The sequence below is a fragment of the Alligator mississippiensis genome, chromosome 7 (assembly GCF_030867095.1).
Source record: "Alligator mississippiensis isolate rAllMis1 chromosome 7, rAllMis1, whole genome shotgun sequence".
Taxonomy (NCBI): Eukaryota; Metazoa; Chordata; order Crocodylia; family Alligatoridae; genus Alligator; species Alligator mississippiensis.
In genome coordinates, this window is record NC_081830.1 from 36,823,090 (window position 1) to 36,840,355 (window position 17,266).

The following is a 17,266-nucleotide window of genomic DNA, read 5'->3' on the forward strand; positions in this document are numbered from 1 at the left end:
AACCGTACAGTCCAAATAAGATCTGGCTATTCCCAGCCTGGATGGGCTACTAGAGTAGGCATTGCTGGCATATCGCCAGGTCTTCAGAGGCATGTATATTTATAGCTTGGCATCATCTCACTTATGTTATTAGACAAAGCAGTTACGAGCAGAACAACTAAAATTGGTTGAGGGATTCCCCAGCCCTGGGCTTGACTTTGGTCTCAGCTATTTTGGTCTGATACAGAAATAACAACCAGTCTTTTTTATTATTATTATTCTGATGTCTAATGTCCAACTCTGTATTTCCCTTAAGTGAAGGGGGCCCCCTGGCTCTGGATTTTTCCAAATCAACAAACAGCTCATCTTCTCAAACCAATGAGAGAGAATGTGTGTGCCAGAAAAAGGAAAGCCAGCCAAGGCACATGGGCTGAGCAGCCCCCAAGACACCGGGCCTGACAGCAGCTGTGTAGACATTTGGTCTCAGTGCTGGCAGGCTTCTCCCTGGAGGCCCCAATCCTGAGAGGTGCTGAGACAGTGGGAAATACAGTTGCAAACAGCCTATCAGGACCAGGCCTGTTAATAGCACAAGACACTCCAAGGTCCTTTCCAACGCAGGCTGCACTTAGCAGCACCTTTCAGTTGAAGACTTCAAAGTATTTTCCAACTGATTAGCAAGCAACATTTCCAGTTGCAAAGGGTAGGGACAGACCAACAATATACTGTGTGGGGGAATGGGGCAAGGCTTCTCTGCATGTCAGCAGCTCCAGGCTACCTGCCTATGTGCACCTTCTTACCCCGTGGTAAATGAAAGCTAAACAGGGTTAGCTTTGCTCACAATGAAAGATGGGGGGGGGGGGGCATTACTGTGATGTTACTATGGAATAAAAGCAAGCTCCTGTGCTGTTATTATGGAGCAATTGATATGGAGTCAAGCCCTGCCCTTCCCCATCACATAGGGTAAGTTGTTTGTAGGTCCATGCTTGCTCCTCTGATGGACTAGTAGTCTAGTAGTGCAGTTAAGTATGGGAGTCACTCGTTGACTTCCAAAGGACCATCCACATGCTGGTTGTACACATCTGAACACTTGACTGAACCAGGGGCCATGCTTTTTTTGGAATAAGCCAGACCCACCAACCCCTGGTGTCTGTCCACTCCAGTGTTAAAAAACCCAAGAGCTCCAGAGACATATTTCTGTTCCTTAGCTCTCATTCATTGTTTGTGGCCTAAGCCTTGACTAGAAAGCTGCCACTTGTATCACCCTGCTGACAAGGTGCTAAAACTTGTATCACCATCTCAGTGACTAACAGTTTTTCAGCACACTGACTCTGCTTCCAGTCGCACAGAATGTGGCTGCTACCTCCTCTATGGACAATCACTTATGAACTTATAAAAACCTATGACAAAGCATAGCAAAACAGGAACTGAAAAGTTCAGTCCTCAGCCATTGGTGATTTCTCCACAGAGCTGAGAGAGAGGGATGACAATAAGATCAATAATGGGGCTAGCCAGGTTCTGGTTCAGATCCCACTACAATTTAGAGTAGTCTTAGGGCTGCTCTAAATTGTAACTGATTGCAATAGCATCCATGGACTTGATGCAGCTGACCTGAATTGAAGCAACCCTGATAATGATTATTTTTTGCAGCTCCCTTCTTAGTGAACCTCAGGACTGTTTTTAGCCAAAGGCATTCCACTAACATTGTCAAAATCAAGCTGAACCTCTCCCCCCCCCCCCCCCCCCCACACACACACACACACACACACACACTGGGAGGATGAGAATCTTCACTCCTAACCAGATCAGCATTGAGTTTTTGAGTTAGTGGATGCTTCTTAGAAATGAGCCAGTGTTGACTGTTAGAAGTGCTCATTTCAGTATCTCTCCTCACACAAGGTTTGAGGTCAGAAACACACTTATAGGTTCTCCTAGCTTTGCAGATTGGCACAGATCTCTTCACCACCCTACCTACCTGTTTGACTTCTCTTCAGGGTTTTCTATGCCTGTTCATACTCTCCTGGGGGGATGGATCTGCCATGCTGCTGGAAAAGTCATCCTCATCTTCAGCCTCTTCCTAGGCTCCTCTCCCCTTCCACAGTTCACTCTCCTCTCCACAGGTTACTGGCTGTGGAGAGAAGCCTTCATCAAAGTGGTGGGTTCCTACAACAAGCCCTGCTGGAGCCAGTCTAATCTCTGGAAGACACTGGATCCATCTAATCTCTGGAAGATCATTTTGCAAAGAACCGCCTCAACCAGGAGTGCTCTTGACCAGGTCCTGGATCGTACTACAGTCCCCATCTGGCTGAGCTAAGTGGCTGTTAAGCCAGGGTGGTGAGCCAAAGGCTCGCTATGGATAAGAATCATGTTTCTAGGTCTCCTCTCTTTCAGGCCTCTGTGTAAGGAATGCAGCCAGCAGAGAACTAGCAGTCATGTGAATAGTACAGTGATGAGACATAATAGCCAACAAGAGATACCATCATTTACCACCCACAACGACTCTTTAGTTAAACAAGGATGTTCTTTGGTTGGATATCCATTTTCTTTGGAACCTCCCTGCAGAGCAGCTGCTGGCACTTGCTGGAGGTAGAGTGGCTGTTGAATACACTCCAATATTGACCGGGCTTCCAGCCAACATCAGCCTGTCTAGCCCAAGACTCCATCAAATCTTTATGGAGGAAGAAGGGTTACAACTCTACTTACAAGGTATTGTGGCTCCTTTTTTCCTGGTCTCAATGCAAACATTGCCAAGATTTAAAAGAAGAAAAATTATGATAAGTAAAGTATATATAATTTGTTCTTTTGTTTTATTCACTATTTTACATTTCAACACATTTAATAGGCTCATTTAATTGGGACAGCTGCTTACAGATGATTTTTAGAACTACAGTAGATAAGCCAAGACATACTCAACCATACTGGTAATCTCTCTCTCACAGGACACAAATACAATCACCACAAATGCACATACCATCAACAACCAGACATTTCCAATGGTTGGATCTCAGCTGGACCGTCCAATGCTCATTTTTAAAGACAGCAGTATGCATACCCAAGAGATGTCTGCTATCATACAGCCACAATTATTGCTATAGATATGGGCCTCAGTTCCACATCTCATTTGACCTCCTTGCTGGAGGTTTGTTATGAAAATCTGCAGCAATATCCCATCGACACTTAACTGACCAGGCATGTCTCCTTTGCCTTCAGACTGACCCAAGAAGTGCCACAGAGAAGCACTCCCCCTCCACTCACAGTGGGCACACACCAATAAGCGTGTCCATGACAGAGCCAAGAGTGGCTCTGAGCAGGTGCTTAATATCACTCCAATGTGCTATTAAAATACAACAGCCAGGGAAGTATCCTCTGACAACCCTAACCCAACGATGATTGATGCCAGGGAGGTATGACAAGAGATGGATTACATTAGACATGCCTTGTACATATACTCTCCCTCTAAAGCACCTACTACTACTTGCCACTGTCAGAGAGGGGATACTGGGCTAGATAGACCATTGGCACTGCTTACGTCTGACCCAGTATGGCACTGCTTACGTTTTTAACACAGCTGTTGCCTAATTTCTGGAATTTAGCATATACAGAACAGGAACATGAGGATGGGGGAGGCTTCTCAGAGTGCTCCCAGGTTCAGCAGGGGTGAGAGAGACATGCCCACTAAATCATACCCCAGCACAAAGGTTATCTTTAATAAATCCACATCTTCAAAACAGCATGAATGTGAAGTCATATATGTGAATGTGTAATCACTAAGGGGACAGCTGCTTTTTTTTTTTGTTTTGCTGCTCAAAATGAGATTAGATTAAAAATGCAAAATTGAGTATGGGGACCATCTGGGCAGTTTATTCCCAGCCATTAATTTGCAAGGAACCAAATGATTTTGAATGGGCCAGATAGTCAACTTTGAGAAGCTGCCTGGGCAATAACCATTTTGTAAGGAACGTGATCATGATTTCCACTGTCATTCGTAATGCACACATTCTATATAGCACACATACAATGATCCCAATGACTCCATTGAGAATTTGCTCTTTTCTATGCATATCAACTCCCCGCCCCGCCCCCGACCCTTGGCCAATCAGAGTTCAGGTGATTAAATAACTGTAAAATACTCTGTATAGCTGAGAAAACCATGCATTTCCCCACCTAGTACAGCAATGAATCAATGTATCATGCCCCACTGAAATTGTGGTGGGCACATCACCCATGACCTCTGATTGACTGAGTGTTCAATTTCAACATAAATTCAAGTAACTGTGATGTGGAATTGACCACTGTTGAGAAGAAATCACACCCTGCTAGGTTGCGGCTCAGGACCTGCAGCTTCGCCAAGCTTATATTTCTAGCATGCACAAATGCCTTTTCACTTTATATTCCACAGGGCTACATTATCTCTCACCTCTCTTCCATTGTCCCAGGTAAAGCTACTCTCTAGTAAATAGCAATAGCTCTCACCTGCTGTGAGGCTGCTCATCAGGCCTCATTTCTAACACCTCCCACTTTACTGTTGCCTCATTTATTTTTCTTCATATTTGTTCTTCTTCATTTTTTTATTCAGACCTTCTTCAGCATGACTCTCTCTTCTCTTCCAAATTCCCCTGCCAGTTACATGTATTCCCAGTCTTTGAAGATCTGCATTGCTTATTCTATTCATGGGTTACCAGTCCTTCTGACTCGCTGTATTCAGCCCTCTGCTCATGGATTCCAACTCTGAGAGCTTCCATTGTCATGCTTGACAGGATGCCCCAGCCCTACCCAACACAATGGGAGAACGAACCCCAGGGCACTGTGCTCCTGAAATGCAGCACTGAGAATGCCCAAGAGAGGGTTACTAATCCTCTCCCACCAAAGCACCCACCTTGCCCCCACTCACTTCATCACCCAAGGACTTGACTGCTTAAGAAAGGTCTCAGACATGCCATCCCACCTTCATTCTGGGTGCCAATGCCTACTACTTTCCCCATAGCCATCAGTAGGGGCTGGACACCCTGTACCGGCTTTTCACCATCTGAAGCAGCTTTTGCTTGAAAGTAAGGAACAGGATAGCAAAGGCAACAAGCAAGGTCAAGCAAATGGGAAGAGCAAGCACCAGGTACAACAAAGTCAAATTCACTGTCATCCACCTGCAGCCCTGAAGGACAGACTCAGGCAGCTCTGCTGCATGAAGTGTTCTGGAGGAGTACAGACAGGTGACCTCCACCCTGTCTACAATGTGCACTGTTTGGAGAGTGTGCAGGAAGTCCCACCATTCCAGCTTGCAGCAGTTGTATGGGTTCTGGCTGAGGTAGAGTATGTCAAGACTCTTTCCGAGCTGCTTCTGCATGGCATCCTGTGACAGGGAGGTGAGAAGGTTTCTCCGGAGGTTCAAGGTGTGCAGCTTCAGACTACCCAAGGACTCTGGGAAGCTGTCCAGGGAGTTTTCAGACAAGTCCAAACTTAACAGGTTCTGAAAGCTAGAGAAGTCCATATCTGCTGTTGCACAGGATAAGCTAGCATTCCTGAGAGAGACAACTTGGAGTGTTAGTGCAATATCTTGCAGAGGTCTCAGGCTCCTGGACAGGGCTCTCTGATTGTTAGAGAGATCTAAGTGTGTTAGCGAGGTTCCACTAAAAGCATGGCCATCCACCACATCTAGGCCACATCCAGCCAAGTAAAGTTGTTTCAGGGTCATAATATTCCTGAAGTCTATGCAGACAGAGTACTTACTACCATCTGCATTAGCTTGCTGGGGACAAATATCTATCCGGTTGTGACTTAGGTCCACTGTAGTGATCTTTGGTGTGTGGGCAAAGAGTTTAGCGGGTACTTTCTGTAGCCCATTGGCACTCAAGTTAAAAAATCTGAGATTTGGCAGTATGCCTTCAGAACCTAGATCCACCTGTAGCTCCAAGAGCTGGTTCTGACTGAGGTCCAGTTCAATAAGCATGCCTGGAGGTTCTTCCTCCCATATATGAAAGGTCTGCAAGCAGTTCTGATTGAGCTTCAGATAAGACAGGGAAGTCATACCTGCCAGAAACCCTTCAGGCAGATACCAGAACTGGTTCTGGCTCATGTCTAGGAACCTCAAGGAGGAGAGGTTGCTGTGGATGACCTCATCCCAGAGGCTGAGCGTAGTGATGTTAGTGATATTGCCATCTATGAGAAGGAACTGCACAGTGACATTTGGAGGGTATGTGGCATTGGGAAGATGTCTATAAAAGCACATCTCATTGTCCATCAGCAGCAGGGAGCTCAGTTTGCTTTGCCTGGGCAACAATGGGAAGAAGAGGAGCCGGTTATGGGAGAGGTCTAATGTCTCCAGCTCAAATAGAGCATCACTCTCTACAGCCAGGAACCACTCAATGATATTATTGCTGGCATTCAGCATCTTCAGCTGGGTCAGGTCAAACTCCACAATGCAGGGAAGGTAGTTGTAGGCCAGACTGAGCCTCTCCAGTCTCCGTAGGCCTTCAAAGGTGCCACTCTCTATCTCAAAGATGTAGTTCTTCTCCAGGTTCAGCTCCTGCAGCTGGCTCAGCCTCTCAAAGATAAAAGAATCCAGCCTCATGATGACATTCCTAGCCACAGACAAGGACACCAAGGAAGACAGATTCTGGATGAGGGTAGCCATCATGTCTTCAGTGAGTTGGTTCCCAGACAAGTCCAGTTTCCTCAGAGCTGGTAAGGACCAAAGAGCAGCTGCTGTCACAGAGTAGTTGGTAAAGAGAGCATTATCTGCCAAGGAGAGAACTTGGAGGCCTCTGTTGTTTAGGAAGGCTCCAGATTCAATAAGCTTCAGTGTGTTTCCAGACAGGCCGAGGTTCCCCAGCTGCCTGTACTGCAGCAGAGAGGCATTTTTTAGCATCTGTATAGTGTTGTCATCTAGGAAAAGCTCCTTTGTGTTAGCTGGGAGGTCTGCTGGGACCAACTTCAGCTCCCTCCCATTGCAAGCCGCAGCTCCATGCCCCTGAAGCAAGAAACATATGGCCATTAACACGACTGGAAAGAGTAAGCCCAGAAGCAAAGGCCTAGGAGCAGTTCAGGTTGGGAGACATCTTTGATACACACACACACCACCTCCACCACTCCCTTAACTCCTCCCCCTTCCTTCATAGGACAAGTTTTGAACTATAACCACAGCAATGGTTGCCTGAATCACTGAAAGAGAGAGCCCTTTGGACAGATGCTGAAGAGCTGGGTGGCATTCTACTAAGGAAGAAGCAGGGGCTGATGGTATTCCCCAGGCCTCCTCCAAAAGTGTTCAGTCAGATCATCTTCTGCTTTTGGACTTTAGGAGTATGCCAACAGTGTGTCCTCAGTACTGCCAAGGAAGCCTACTTTCCAGCACACCCTGCCCAACCACTCCAGCTCAAACACATCATGGAAGCTAATCCTGGGGGAACCCCCACAGCCACTTTCAGTCATACCAAAGATCAAGGGATGTCCCCAGATAGGCTTTCTTGGCACACTGTCAGGTTTGGCTCATGTAGGTGGGATGGGGTTACTCAAGAGTGTCCATCTCTGGGAGCACAGGGACGCAATGCAGGTAGATCTACACTGCAATGGAGCATGTTCCTACCATAGGCTGGCTAAACCCAGTCACAAAAGCAATGAAGATGAGACTGACATGACTTAGTATCAAGTTCAACCTCAGATTCCCCAATAGCTTTTACCTGAGCTGCCAACCTGAGCTAAAAACCGTGTCACTTTGCCTTTTCGGCTGTTCTAGCCTGAGTAGCAAACTTGGGGTAGTCAGACTGAGTTAGGGACACACTGGTTTTGTGGTGGAGTCATATACTAGCTTTCATCAGGAATGAATAACAGAAAGGACATCCCATACAAAGCCAAGTTCTCAGGGGGGCTCAGCACCCACAGCAGTGGCTCAGGTCCTATTTAGTCATCTGAATAAATAGCTAGAATCTAGAAAACTTGATATGCCAAACCCAGCCCTTCAGAGGGAAGCTCCTGGGGGGCGTCTTCCACTGCCTCTTGTACAGCACTAAGCCCACCTCACTGATTAGCCCACAATGCTTGTTTTCAGAGTGGAAGCTACAGCTGTTTGGCACTTCTGAAAAAATAAAAAATAAAAATCAAGCCCAACATCACAGCAGTCTCCTAAAAAGCCAGCGTCTTCTTGGGCAAGCACTCCCAGTGGTTCTTTCCATTCCCACCCCAAACTACCCACAAATCCAAGTCTGGTGCCCACCCTGATGCTTTCTTCTAGATCTCCCTCTCTCCCTTCCTCCACCTCACATCTTGGTTTTTATTTATTGTGAGGACAAAGTTAATAAATGCAGTTACTATGGAAATGCCTCTTCTATGCTCTGCTGTGCCCTCTCCCACTTTATCAGTCAGTTCCCCAGGAAAGAGCTGTTCTCAGGATTCCCTGTTTCATTCACTGTACACCACATTAGATGCTCACTTCACAGTCAAGAATGGAAGCCTAAGTTCTGCCTACATTTAATTTAAAAAAAAAAAAAATCTTTGGGCCAAGATGAAGTTGCAGTCTAATAGATGAACATCAAAGCTAGGGAGAAACAGGTTGGAGTTGCTTCCTCCACCATCCCTAAAGCAGCAGCTGCCAAAAATGGGCAATGGGTTTTTTTGCCCCCTCTTGATAAACAATTAATCTGGATGAAAGCACAGTTTCACATCAAACCAAACTATTGGTGACTTCAAATAAAAAGTTAGCTACGTAGAAAGCAGGCCATCAGGGGGAAAGAGAAGGGATCGCTTTGGAACCACATGAATTAGCACCAGGGAACTCACCAGTTTGCAAACCCCATGAGACATTCCAGTGTGGCTTCCCCATCCTCTTCCTAGAAAGGCTAGACCCAGGCAGAGCCAAAGCACAGTTGTCTCCATCTCAACAGCAGTGCTCCTGCTAAGAGAGAAACCCAGGATAAGACCACGCTTGAGAGGCCTGGCCTGCCTTTATCCCATGGGAAGGATTATTTGAGGGTCCAACCAGTTCCCAGGAGACACAAGATGGCATGGTCACTGCCTCACAGAACTCTGCCTCAAATACAGTCTTACACTGAATTCACAACATAGATTCAGGCCCTAAATATTTTGATCTGAAGCTGGCTCTGCTCTGTGAAAAACTTATGAGGCTGCATGCTTCCCAGAGCTGTCTATGCACATTGGGTCTAATGACACACTATCACTTCCTTTGTTTTCTGGACTAGGGGATACACAGAAGTGGGAATGGACCAGGTGGGGCACCAGTGGCACCCCAAGCTGGTGGAATACTTCCTAGAGGGTTAATACAGAGCAGCAAAACATAGGGGATGTTCACAAGCTAGGCCAAATACCTGGGTACAAGCTCAGCACAGGTAGAGAAGCAGAGTAAATTAGCTACAGATTGCTGGTACCTGAACTCAGGTATGCCCATACCTCCCAGCATCCACTGCTCTGATTATAGTGGATATTTACCTATAGGAGGCTCTGTGGGGGCCAGACTCTGGCCTGAGACCCACTTAGAGACTGAAGACACCTTTTTCCCCTCACCTTCCTCTGATCTGACAACCTGAGCCTCTTTCATGCCGATAGCCTTATTTTACTTTTCACTGACAGGCCATCTCCTACAATGTGCCAGCACCTTTCTAGCACAAAGGGACCTCCCTCCCCACCCCCCGACCAGGTCCCACTGTAATGCAAGCAGCAGAAATTCATGCAGGATCAATTCACAGGACCAGCGAGTGTGCAGAGACGCACCATGTTGTGATGTTAATACTTGAAAACCCTTCTCAGAGGAACCACAGCGCCTCATAGAACAGATGCTTCCATCCACCTGCAGCGTGTCATAAAGAAGTTTCCTTCCAGAGAAGCAGCAGAATCCCACACATCGACTGTTCCCTTTATCTAATCTCTTATTAACAAACAAAGGGCTGGATTTTCAAAAGTGCTGGGTGTCCACCAAACTAAGCCCCAAATTCTCCTGAAAAATGTCTTTCACCAACAGTCCAGTGGTCCAAATCAGTGGAACCTACTGCCTTTTGATAAAAAAAGTAGTGGGTTGATGATGCCATCTGTTTATAGCATTTTCACTTAAGAGAAATGCAAACCTAGAGGGGCAGGATATGCAGCACATTTACACTGGTGCGATTTACTTTGCTTTTGCACACTGGCAAAATTGCACCAAGATCCAGAGCAGACAGATGATCAGCTATCCCACAGGTAGTGACACACAGTAGGCAGCTATATATGAGCACCTTACCAGTAGGCAGTAGGGAAGCATATAGGAGTCTGTTTGTCTTGAGCAAACAGTTATCCCAGGATAGCTGCAGACACACACCATTTATGCTGTTTTCCCCCAGGGTAACTGCATCTGACTGGAGGGCCTGGTGGCAATGGCAGGGCTACTCATGGCAAGGTAGCTCCTATAAAATACAATGTTGCAATGTTTCTTTTATGGAGAAAAAGTAGCAGAAGGGTCAAACACTCCTCTTGGCTAAGCAGGGAAGTTGCAGCCTTCCTACAGAAAAAGAAAATAGACATACAAACAATGGAAGCTTGGGACAGCCTCTAAGAAAGACTACTTGACAATGGCCTGCACTTGTAGAAAACAGATTAGGCAAGCTAAGGCAGAAACTGAACTAAAACTAGCTACAAGAATCAAGGACAACAAGAAGTCCTTCTTTAGCTACATAGGGAGTAAAAGGAAAACTAATGGGAGTGAGGGGCTGCTGCTCAGTGCCTCAGGAGACCTGGTCACTACCACTCAGGAAAAATCAGAACTCCTAAATGACTACTTTGCCTTGGCCTTTCACAAGACCAAGGGGAACAACATGCCAGGTAGGGCACAGAGCAAGCAGGGCAGGACTGACACCATTCCCACCATTGACATAGAACTGGTGTACAATCAATTAAAGACATTAGACGTATATAAATCAGCAGGACCCAATGAACTCCACCCAAGAGTTCTGCACGTGTTGGCCGAAGTAATCACAGAGCCCCTGGCAAAGATCTTTAAAAAATCATGGGCCTCTGGAGAAATCCCAGGGGACTGCAAGAGGGCCAATGTTGTGCCCATCTTCAAGAAGGGGAAGCACGAACACCCAGGAAACTACAGGCCAATTAGGTTAACTTCTATTCCAGGGAAAATCCTAGAAACATTCAAAGAGGCTATGTGTGACAAACTTGCAGAAGGCATGATACCGAATGACAGCCAGCATGGCTTCGTTGCAGGCAGGTCTTGTCTGACCAACCTCATTTCTTTCTGTGATCAAGTGTCTCATCACCTGGATGAGAGAAAAGCTGTTGACATCATATACCTCAACTTCCAGAAATCCTTTGACCGTATCCCATAAGGAACTGATCAGAAAACTAGAAGATATTGAGCTCAACTGCAGGACCATCAAGTGGGTGCAAAACTGGTTGCAGGGTAGGACACAGACAGTCCAAGTGAATGGATCAGCGTTGTCCTGGCGAGATGTGGGCAGCGGTGTACCCCAGTTGTCAGTACGTGGCCCAGTGCTTTTCAATATCTTCATCAATGACCTGGATGAGGGGGTGAAAAGCCCATTGGCCAAGTTCATGGACGACACCAAGATACGGGGTTGTGCAGACACACCCGCAGATAGGCTGCAGATACAAGCAGATCTAGGCAGGCTGGTATGTTGGGCAGAATGCAACCAGATGAAGTTCAACATAGAGAAATGTAAAGTGTTGCATCTGGGAAGGAAGAACCCCCAGCACACCTACAGGCTTGGCATCGCTAACCTAACCAATGCTACAGTGAAAGGGATCTGGGGGTAACAATAGACGCCAGCATGAATGTGCCAGCAATGCGACACAGTAGCTGCTAGGGCCAATAAAACTCCGGCATACATCAATCGATGCATCTCCAGTAAATCCAAAGAAGTGATTCTCCCACTTTACTCAACATTGTCAGCCACAGCTTGAGTACTGTGTCCAGTTCTGGGTGTCACACTTCAACAAGGGCGTACTAAAGCTCAAGAGGGTCCAGAGAAGGGCCACCCGCAAGATCAGGGACTTGCATGGCAAGCCATACAAGGAGAGGCTGAGGGATCTCACTCTTCAGCCTAAAGAAAAGAAGGCTGAGAGGGGACCTGATTGTGGCTTACCGCTATATCAGAGACATACATCAGGGACTCAGTGAACAACTGTTCACCAGGGCACCCTGGGGGAAACCTAGAAACAACAGCCACAAACTCCTGGAAGACAGTTTCAGGCTGAACATTAGGAAAAACTTATTTACAACTAGAGTGTCCAGACTGTGGAACAAGCTCCCCCCAAAGGTGGTGCAATCATCTACCCTAGAGGCGTTCAAGTGAAGACTGGCCGGTCACCTGGCTGGGGTCATCTGACCCAGATGTCTTTCCTGCTCATGCAGGGGGCTGGACCCAATGATCCTTCAGGGTCCCTTCCAGCCCTATGATTTTACAATTTTACCCTCCAGAGTAAGGTGAGTATAGGGCACCTCTGAACCCTAGCCCTCAGAGCCTTGTGGGTACTCCTTGGTTGAAGCAAGACTAAAGGACATCACCCTGGCAGAAATGCATCCTCACTGAGGTGTTAGGCAGTCAGAAGCAGCTCTAATCTGCTGCTTTCTGGCAGAACCTACAACCATTGAGACCCTGAATGTCTGAACTCAGTCTGGTCTCTGGACTCTGTCTCAGTGGTGTAAAGGGGAGCTGGTAGATCTAGGACAGATTCCACTCTTCCATACTCTTGCCCCAGACCATTAAAGGTCTTGGTGTGATGGTCACAGGACTTCGTAAGGGGATGAGCTCCATCAGAGGGTGCTGAAGGCACTGGCCGACATCATTGCAGAGCCACTGGCGGGAATATTTGAAAGCTCGTGGCGCACGGGCCAAGTCCCGGAGGACTGGAAAAGGGCCAACGTGGTCCCCATTTTCAAAAAGGGGAGGAAGGAGGACCCGGGCAACTATAGGCCAGTCAGTCTCACCTCCATCCTTGGCAAAGTCTTTGAAAAAATTATCAAGGCTCACATTTGTGAGAGCCCGGCAGGACAAATTATGCTGAGGGGAAACCAGCACAGGTTCGTGGCAGGCAGATCGTGCCTGACCAATCTAGTCTCTTTTTATGACCAGGTTACAAAACGCCTGGACACAGGAGGAGGGGTGGATGTCGTATACTTAGACTTCAGGAAGGCCTTCGATACAGTATCCCACCCCATACTGGTGAACAAGTTAAGAGGCTGTGACTTGGATGACTACACAGTCTGGTGGGTGGCGAATTGGCTAGAGGGTCGCACCCAGAGAGTCGTGGTGGATGGGTCGGTTTCGACCTGGAAGGGTGTGGGCAGTGGGGTCCCGCAGGGCTCGGTCCTTGGACCAATACTCTTTAATGTCTTCATCAGTGACTTGGACGAGGGAGTCAAATGTACTCTGTCCAAGTTTGCAGATGACACAAAGCTATGGGGAGATGTGGACACGCCGGAGGGCAGGGAACAGCTGCAGGTGGACCTGGACAGGTTGGACAAGTGGGCAGAAAACAACAGAATGCAATTCAACAAGGAGAAATGCAAAGTGCTGCACCTAGGGAGGAAAAATGTCCAGCACACCTACAGCCTAGGAAATGACCTGCTGGGTGGCACGGAAGTGGAAAGGGATCTTGGAGTCCTAGTGGACTCCAAGATGAACATGAGTCGGCGGTGTGACGAAGCCATCAAAAAAGTCAATGGCACTTTATTGTGCATCAGCAGATGCATGATGAATAGGTCCAAGGAGGTAATACCTCCCCTCTATTGGGCGCTGGTCAGACCGCAGTTGGAGTACTGCGTGCAATTCTGGGCGCCACACTTCAAGAAGGATGCGGAAAACCTGGAGAGGGTCCAGAGAAGGGCAACTCGTATGGTCAAGGGCTTGCAGACCAAGCCCTATGAGGAGAGACTAGAGAAACTGGACCTTTTCAGCCTCCGCAAGAGAAGGTTGAGAGGCGACCTTGTGGCTGCCTTTAAGTTCATCACGGGGGCACAGAAGGGAATTGGTGAGTATTTATTCACCAAGGCGCCCCCGGGGGTTACAAGAAATAATGGCCACAAGCTAGCAGACAGCAGATTTAGATTGGACATTAGGAAGAACTTCTTCACAGTTCGAGTGGCCAAGGTCTGGAACGGGCTCCCAAGGGAGGTGGTGCTCTCCCCTACCCTGGGGGTCTTCAAGAGGAGGTTAGATGAGCATCTAGCTGGGGTCATCTAGACCCAGCACTCTTTCCTGCCTATGCAGGGGGTTGGACTCGATGATCTATTGAGGTCCCTTCCGACCCTAACATCTGTGAATCTATAAGGAACCTGAGGCAGCTACCAAGGTGTTCAAGCAGGCATCTTCAGGGGCCTGCTTGCCTCTCTTGAGGAAGGCCCTAGAAAAGGTGGGCCAAAAAAGCTATGCCTCAAACTCAATCTATCCTGGCCAAAATTAATTCTACACCAGATTCAAGTAAGTTACACCAGCATTGAGCTGTATGTCATTAATCCATTCCTTTTTAATGCCAGTGTAAAGACTGATTAGACCAGCGTAAACAAGTCAAGTGTCCAAGTCCTTGGGCAAATAATCACAGATGCTTGCCCATGCTACTTTACATAGGGGCTTTCTGAGCAGAGCATTCATAACTGTTAACATTTCTGAAAGAAACCAAGGTTTCTCTTTGGCAGCCAAAGTGGCTGAATTGGGGCTGCTGGCAAATATTAATGCAACTGTGCAACTGGGGGTCTGAGGAATTTTATGCCAGACATACTTGGCAGGTCACATAGTTATAGAAATAGGGCATACAATTATTTGAATCCCAATCATGTGACTGTCAGCATGGGGGGCAGTGAGGGGATCACCTGCTGGATTGCAGAAACCTCTGTTCCCTATGCACTGCTTCCACAGGTGCCTAGAAATGCCCACCTGCTTTTCTGAGTTTCATGGGATCTGTATGCCTGATATCAGGCTTGCTCACCCCTTGCTGAACTCTCCCCACTTGAAGAGCCACCCAGCACGTACAGTGTGTGCAGTTTCCTTATACCCTGCTTCTCGTGTTGGGTGCCTCTTAACTGGTATATGCAGCTGAGAGTGGAAGAAGCTCCCCCATCCTCAGCTGTGCATCCATTTTAAGCTGCACCTGACATTCTCTTAGGAAAGAGCATAGGGGCAGGCAGGTTCAGGACCCAGAGCTGCCTCCAGCCCAATCCCACTAACTGAGCAGGGGACAGCTTTGCCCTGGAACCCAGGCTGCCCATGCTGAATCCTGATGTTTAGCTGAGCTTTGGGATTTGACATTGGGCAGCCCCAGTCTTGGTTCAGACCCAGGGTTATCCTTGGGATCAGACAGGGGAGGGCTGCATTCCTGCCACAGGAGCTGCCCCATGGTCTGAGGCTCACCAAAACCTGGCATCTTAAAGAGCGGAGGTTGCAGGGCAGGGCTGTTTAATGTGCTGGGTCCTGGCAACCCTGCATCTTGATCAGCAGTGGTCAGCATTGGGACCAGGGCAATCAGCAATGGTCAGCATTGGGACCAGGGTACACCCATCCAGGTTCCAGACCTGGGGATGCCCATGTCCTGATACTGATAATCAGCTGATTATCATCATTGGGATGGTCAAGTATACCATGTTCAATTTGTGAAGCCATAAAAACCAACCACAAAGATGTTACACACTTGTTGAGTGGCTGCTTTGCCATTTTATGGCACCATAAACAATAATGCACATGTGGCTTGATGCTATTTATGGCATGATTAACATGTTAATTGTGCCAGAAATGTAATGTGTACCTTGGGCCTGGGATCCTGAGCAGAGCTGGGGAAATTTTCAAAGTTTTTTTTTTTTTCCCCAAGGGATCTCCAAACCGCCAGAATCAAAAAGCACAAACCCAGCTCTTATCACACAGATCACTTGCTACGGTTTCCTGGGGTTTCCCCCCTTCTCTAATTTTTTTTTTTGTGGGACAGATCCTTAGCTGGTGTAAACCAGTCATCCCACTTAAAGTCACTTACCTCAGCTGATGATGGGGCCTCAACTCCACTGGTGCTGAGATACTGCAGTAATAGGGGCTGCATAAAAACCCTATTGCAGGATGACTTGATGCCTCCTGATGACAGCCAAGCCTGGCATCCTTATCCTTGTTCCCACCACACTCTCTACTACATTTAATCTTTTTTTAAATGCTTCTCCTTGTTTCTACATCTACATCATTCCCTTCTCAGGCAGTTTTCTCTCCTCCAAGTCAGTCACTCTCCCACTCTCAGCTTCTTTGCTGGCTAGGTTCCTTCTCCCTTCCTCACCTCTGTGCCAGGCTTTGCCCACCATTAGCTCCCTTCCTTCCATGTCCAGCCTTCTGCCCTCCATTTCTTCTCCTGTGTTGCTCTGTTGGGATGCCAGGGGCAGGTTGTAACTTCTGCAGCATCCTCCTGACACAGGTCAGAGGAGCACCCGCAGGGAGACCAGGAGACAAGAACGAATGTGAGGGCTTTGCTGATGTGGCCTGGCCTGGCCCTGTCCCCATCACTGCACATGCCAGCCCTGCCCGGAGGACCGTGCCATACCAGAGTGGTGCCCCACACAGGCCAGTGACTGAGACACCTCATCACTCACAGACCTCAGAAACACCCCTAAACCACCTCCACCCACCCGCCCAGACCCACAAGCAGCGAGCCAGAGATGCCCTTTAGATGAATTACTTTCCAGCCTCACCAGGGGACCTCAGTGACCTCCCCCACATCTCACTCCTGAACGCTGGCTTCAGTGTGGCAGAGCACAGTGCCCAGGGATTTACTCACCGCTTGAGGTGGCGCGCACAGCTCGCAGGGATTCATCTTGAGTGTGGCTGCACTCCTGCGCTCCCTTGGAGGCTTCACAAAAGGCAAAATTAGCTGCAACCAGGAGGTTTCTCTCTCTCTCTCTCTCTCTCGCTCACTTAGCACAAGGTTAATTTAGACCTTGCGGAAGGAACCAACGGAAATGGCAGTCACATGGACGCCATGCAAGCCACTTTGCTTACTGATCTCAGCACTTACACCAGGGTCACGCACTTGCAAGTCACTCAAGAAACAAAAAGGAACCAAGGGGGGAGGGGATGAGCTGGGCCTGGGGGAGGCTCTGAACTTCTGCGCTGGTGGCTCTGGGCTCCTCCTGGGGACAGGCTAGCTTCCCCTGCAAGCAGACTGCTCTGGTACTTGCCTCAGGACTCCTCTGCTTGGTCAAGGTTACAAGGATGCTGGCGAGACACTGGACGCTCAAGCTGGACAGGGCTGACCCAGGGGGCCATGAGCCAATATTGGTTTCCCTCTGCTGTTCAGTGGGCATTGCTTGGCATGTTATCCT

General features: G+C 48.0%; 1 protein-coding gene across 2 annotated transcripts; it reads right to left on the reverse strand.

The window, feature by feature from the left end:
• Positions 1–2,766: 2,766 nt before the first annotated feature.
• On the reverse strand, positions 2,767–16,961 carry NRROS (negative regulator of reactive oxygen species). Of its 2 annotated transcripts, none has more exons than XM_019499860.2 (3): positions 16,723–16,961; positions 8,743–8,854; positions 2,767–6,940 (listed from the first exon to the last, which is right to left on the reverse strand). In XM_019499860.2, exons 2-3 carry the CDS (start codon positions 8,836–8,838, stop codon positions 4,964–4,966), a joined length of 2,073 nt encoding a protein of 690 aa, XP_019355405.1. In that variant the 5' UTR covers positions 8,839–8,854; positions 16,723–16,961; the 3' UTR covers positions 2,767–4,963. The 2 variants fall into 2 exon arrangements, with proteins under 2 accessions (XP_019355405.1, XP_019355404.1); XM_019499859.2 differs by having other exon boundaries at positions 8,743–8,857.
• Positions 16,962–17,266: the final 305 nt, after the last annotated feature.

Bases quoted from the DNA above. Each gene is read 5' to 3' on its own strand.
- NRROS (XM_019499860.2), bottom strand. From the start codon at position 8,838: ATGGAGACAACTGTGCTTTGGCTCTGCCTGGGTCTAGCCTTTCTAGGA. The intron at 6,941-8,742 runs GTGAGTTCCCTG...TTCTTGCTTCAG, and splicing joins CTCATGGGGTTTGCAAACTG to GGGCATGGAGCTGCGGCTTG.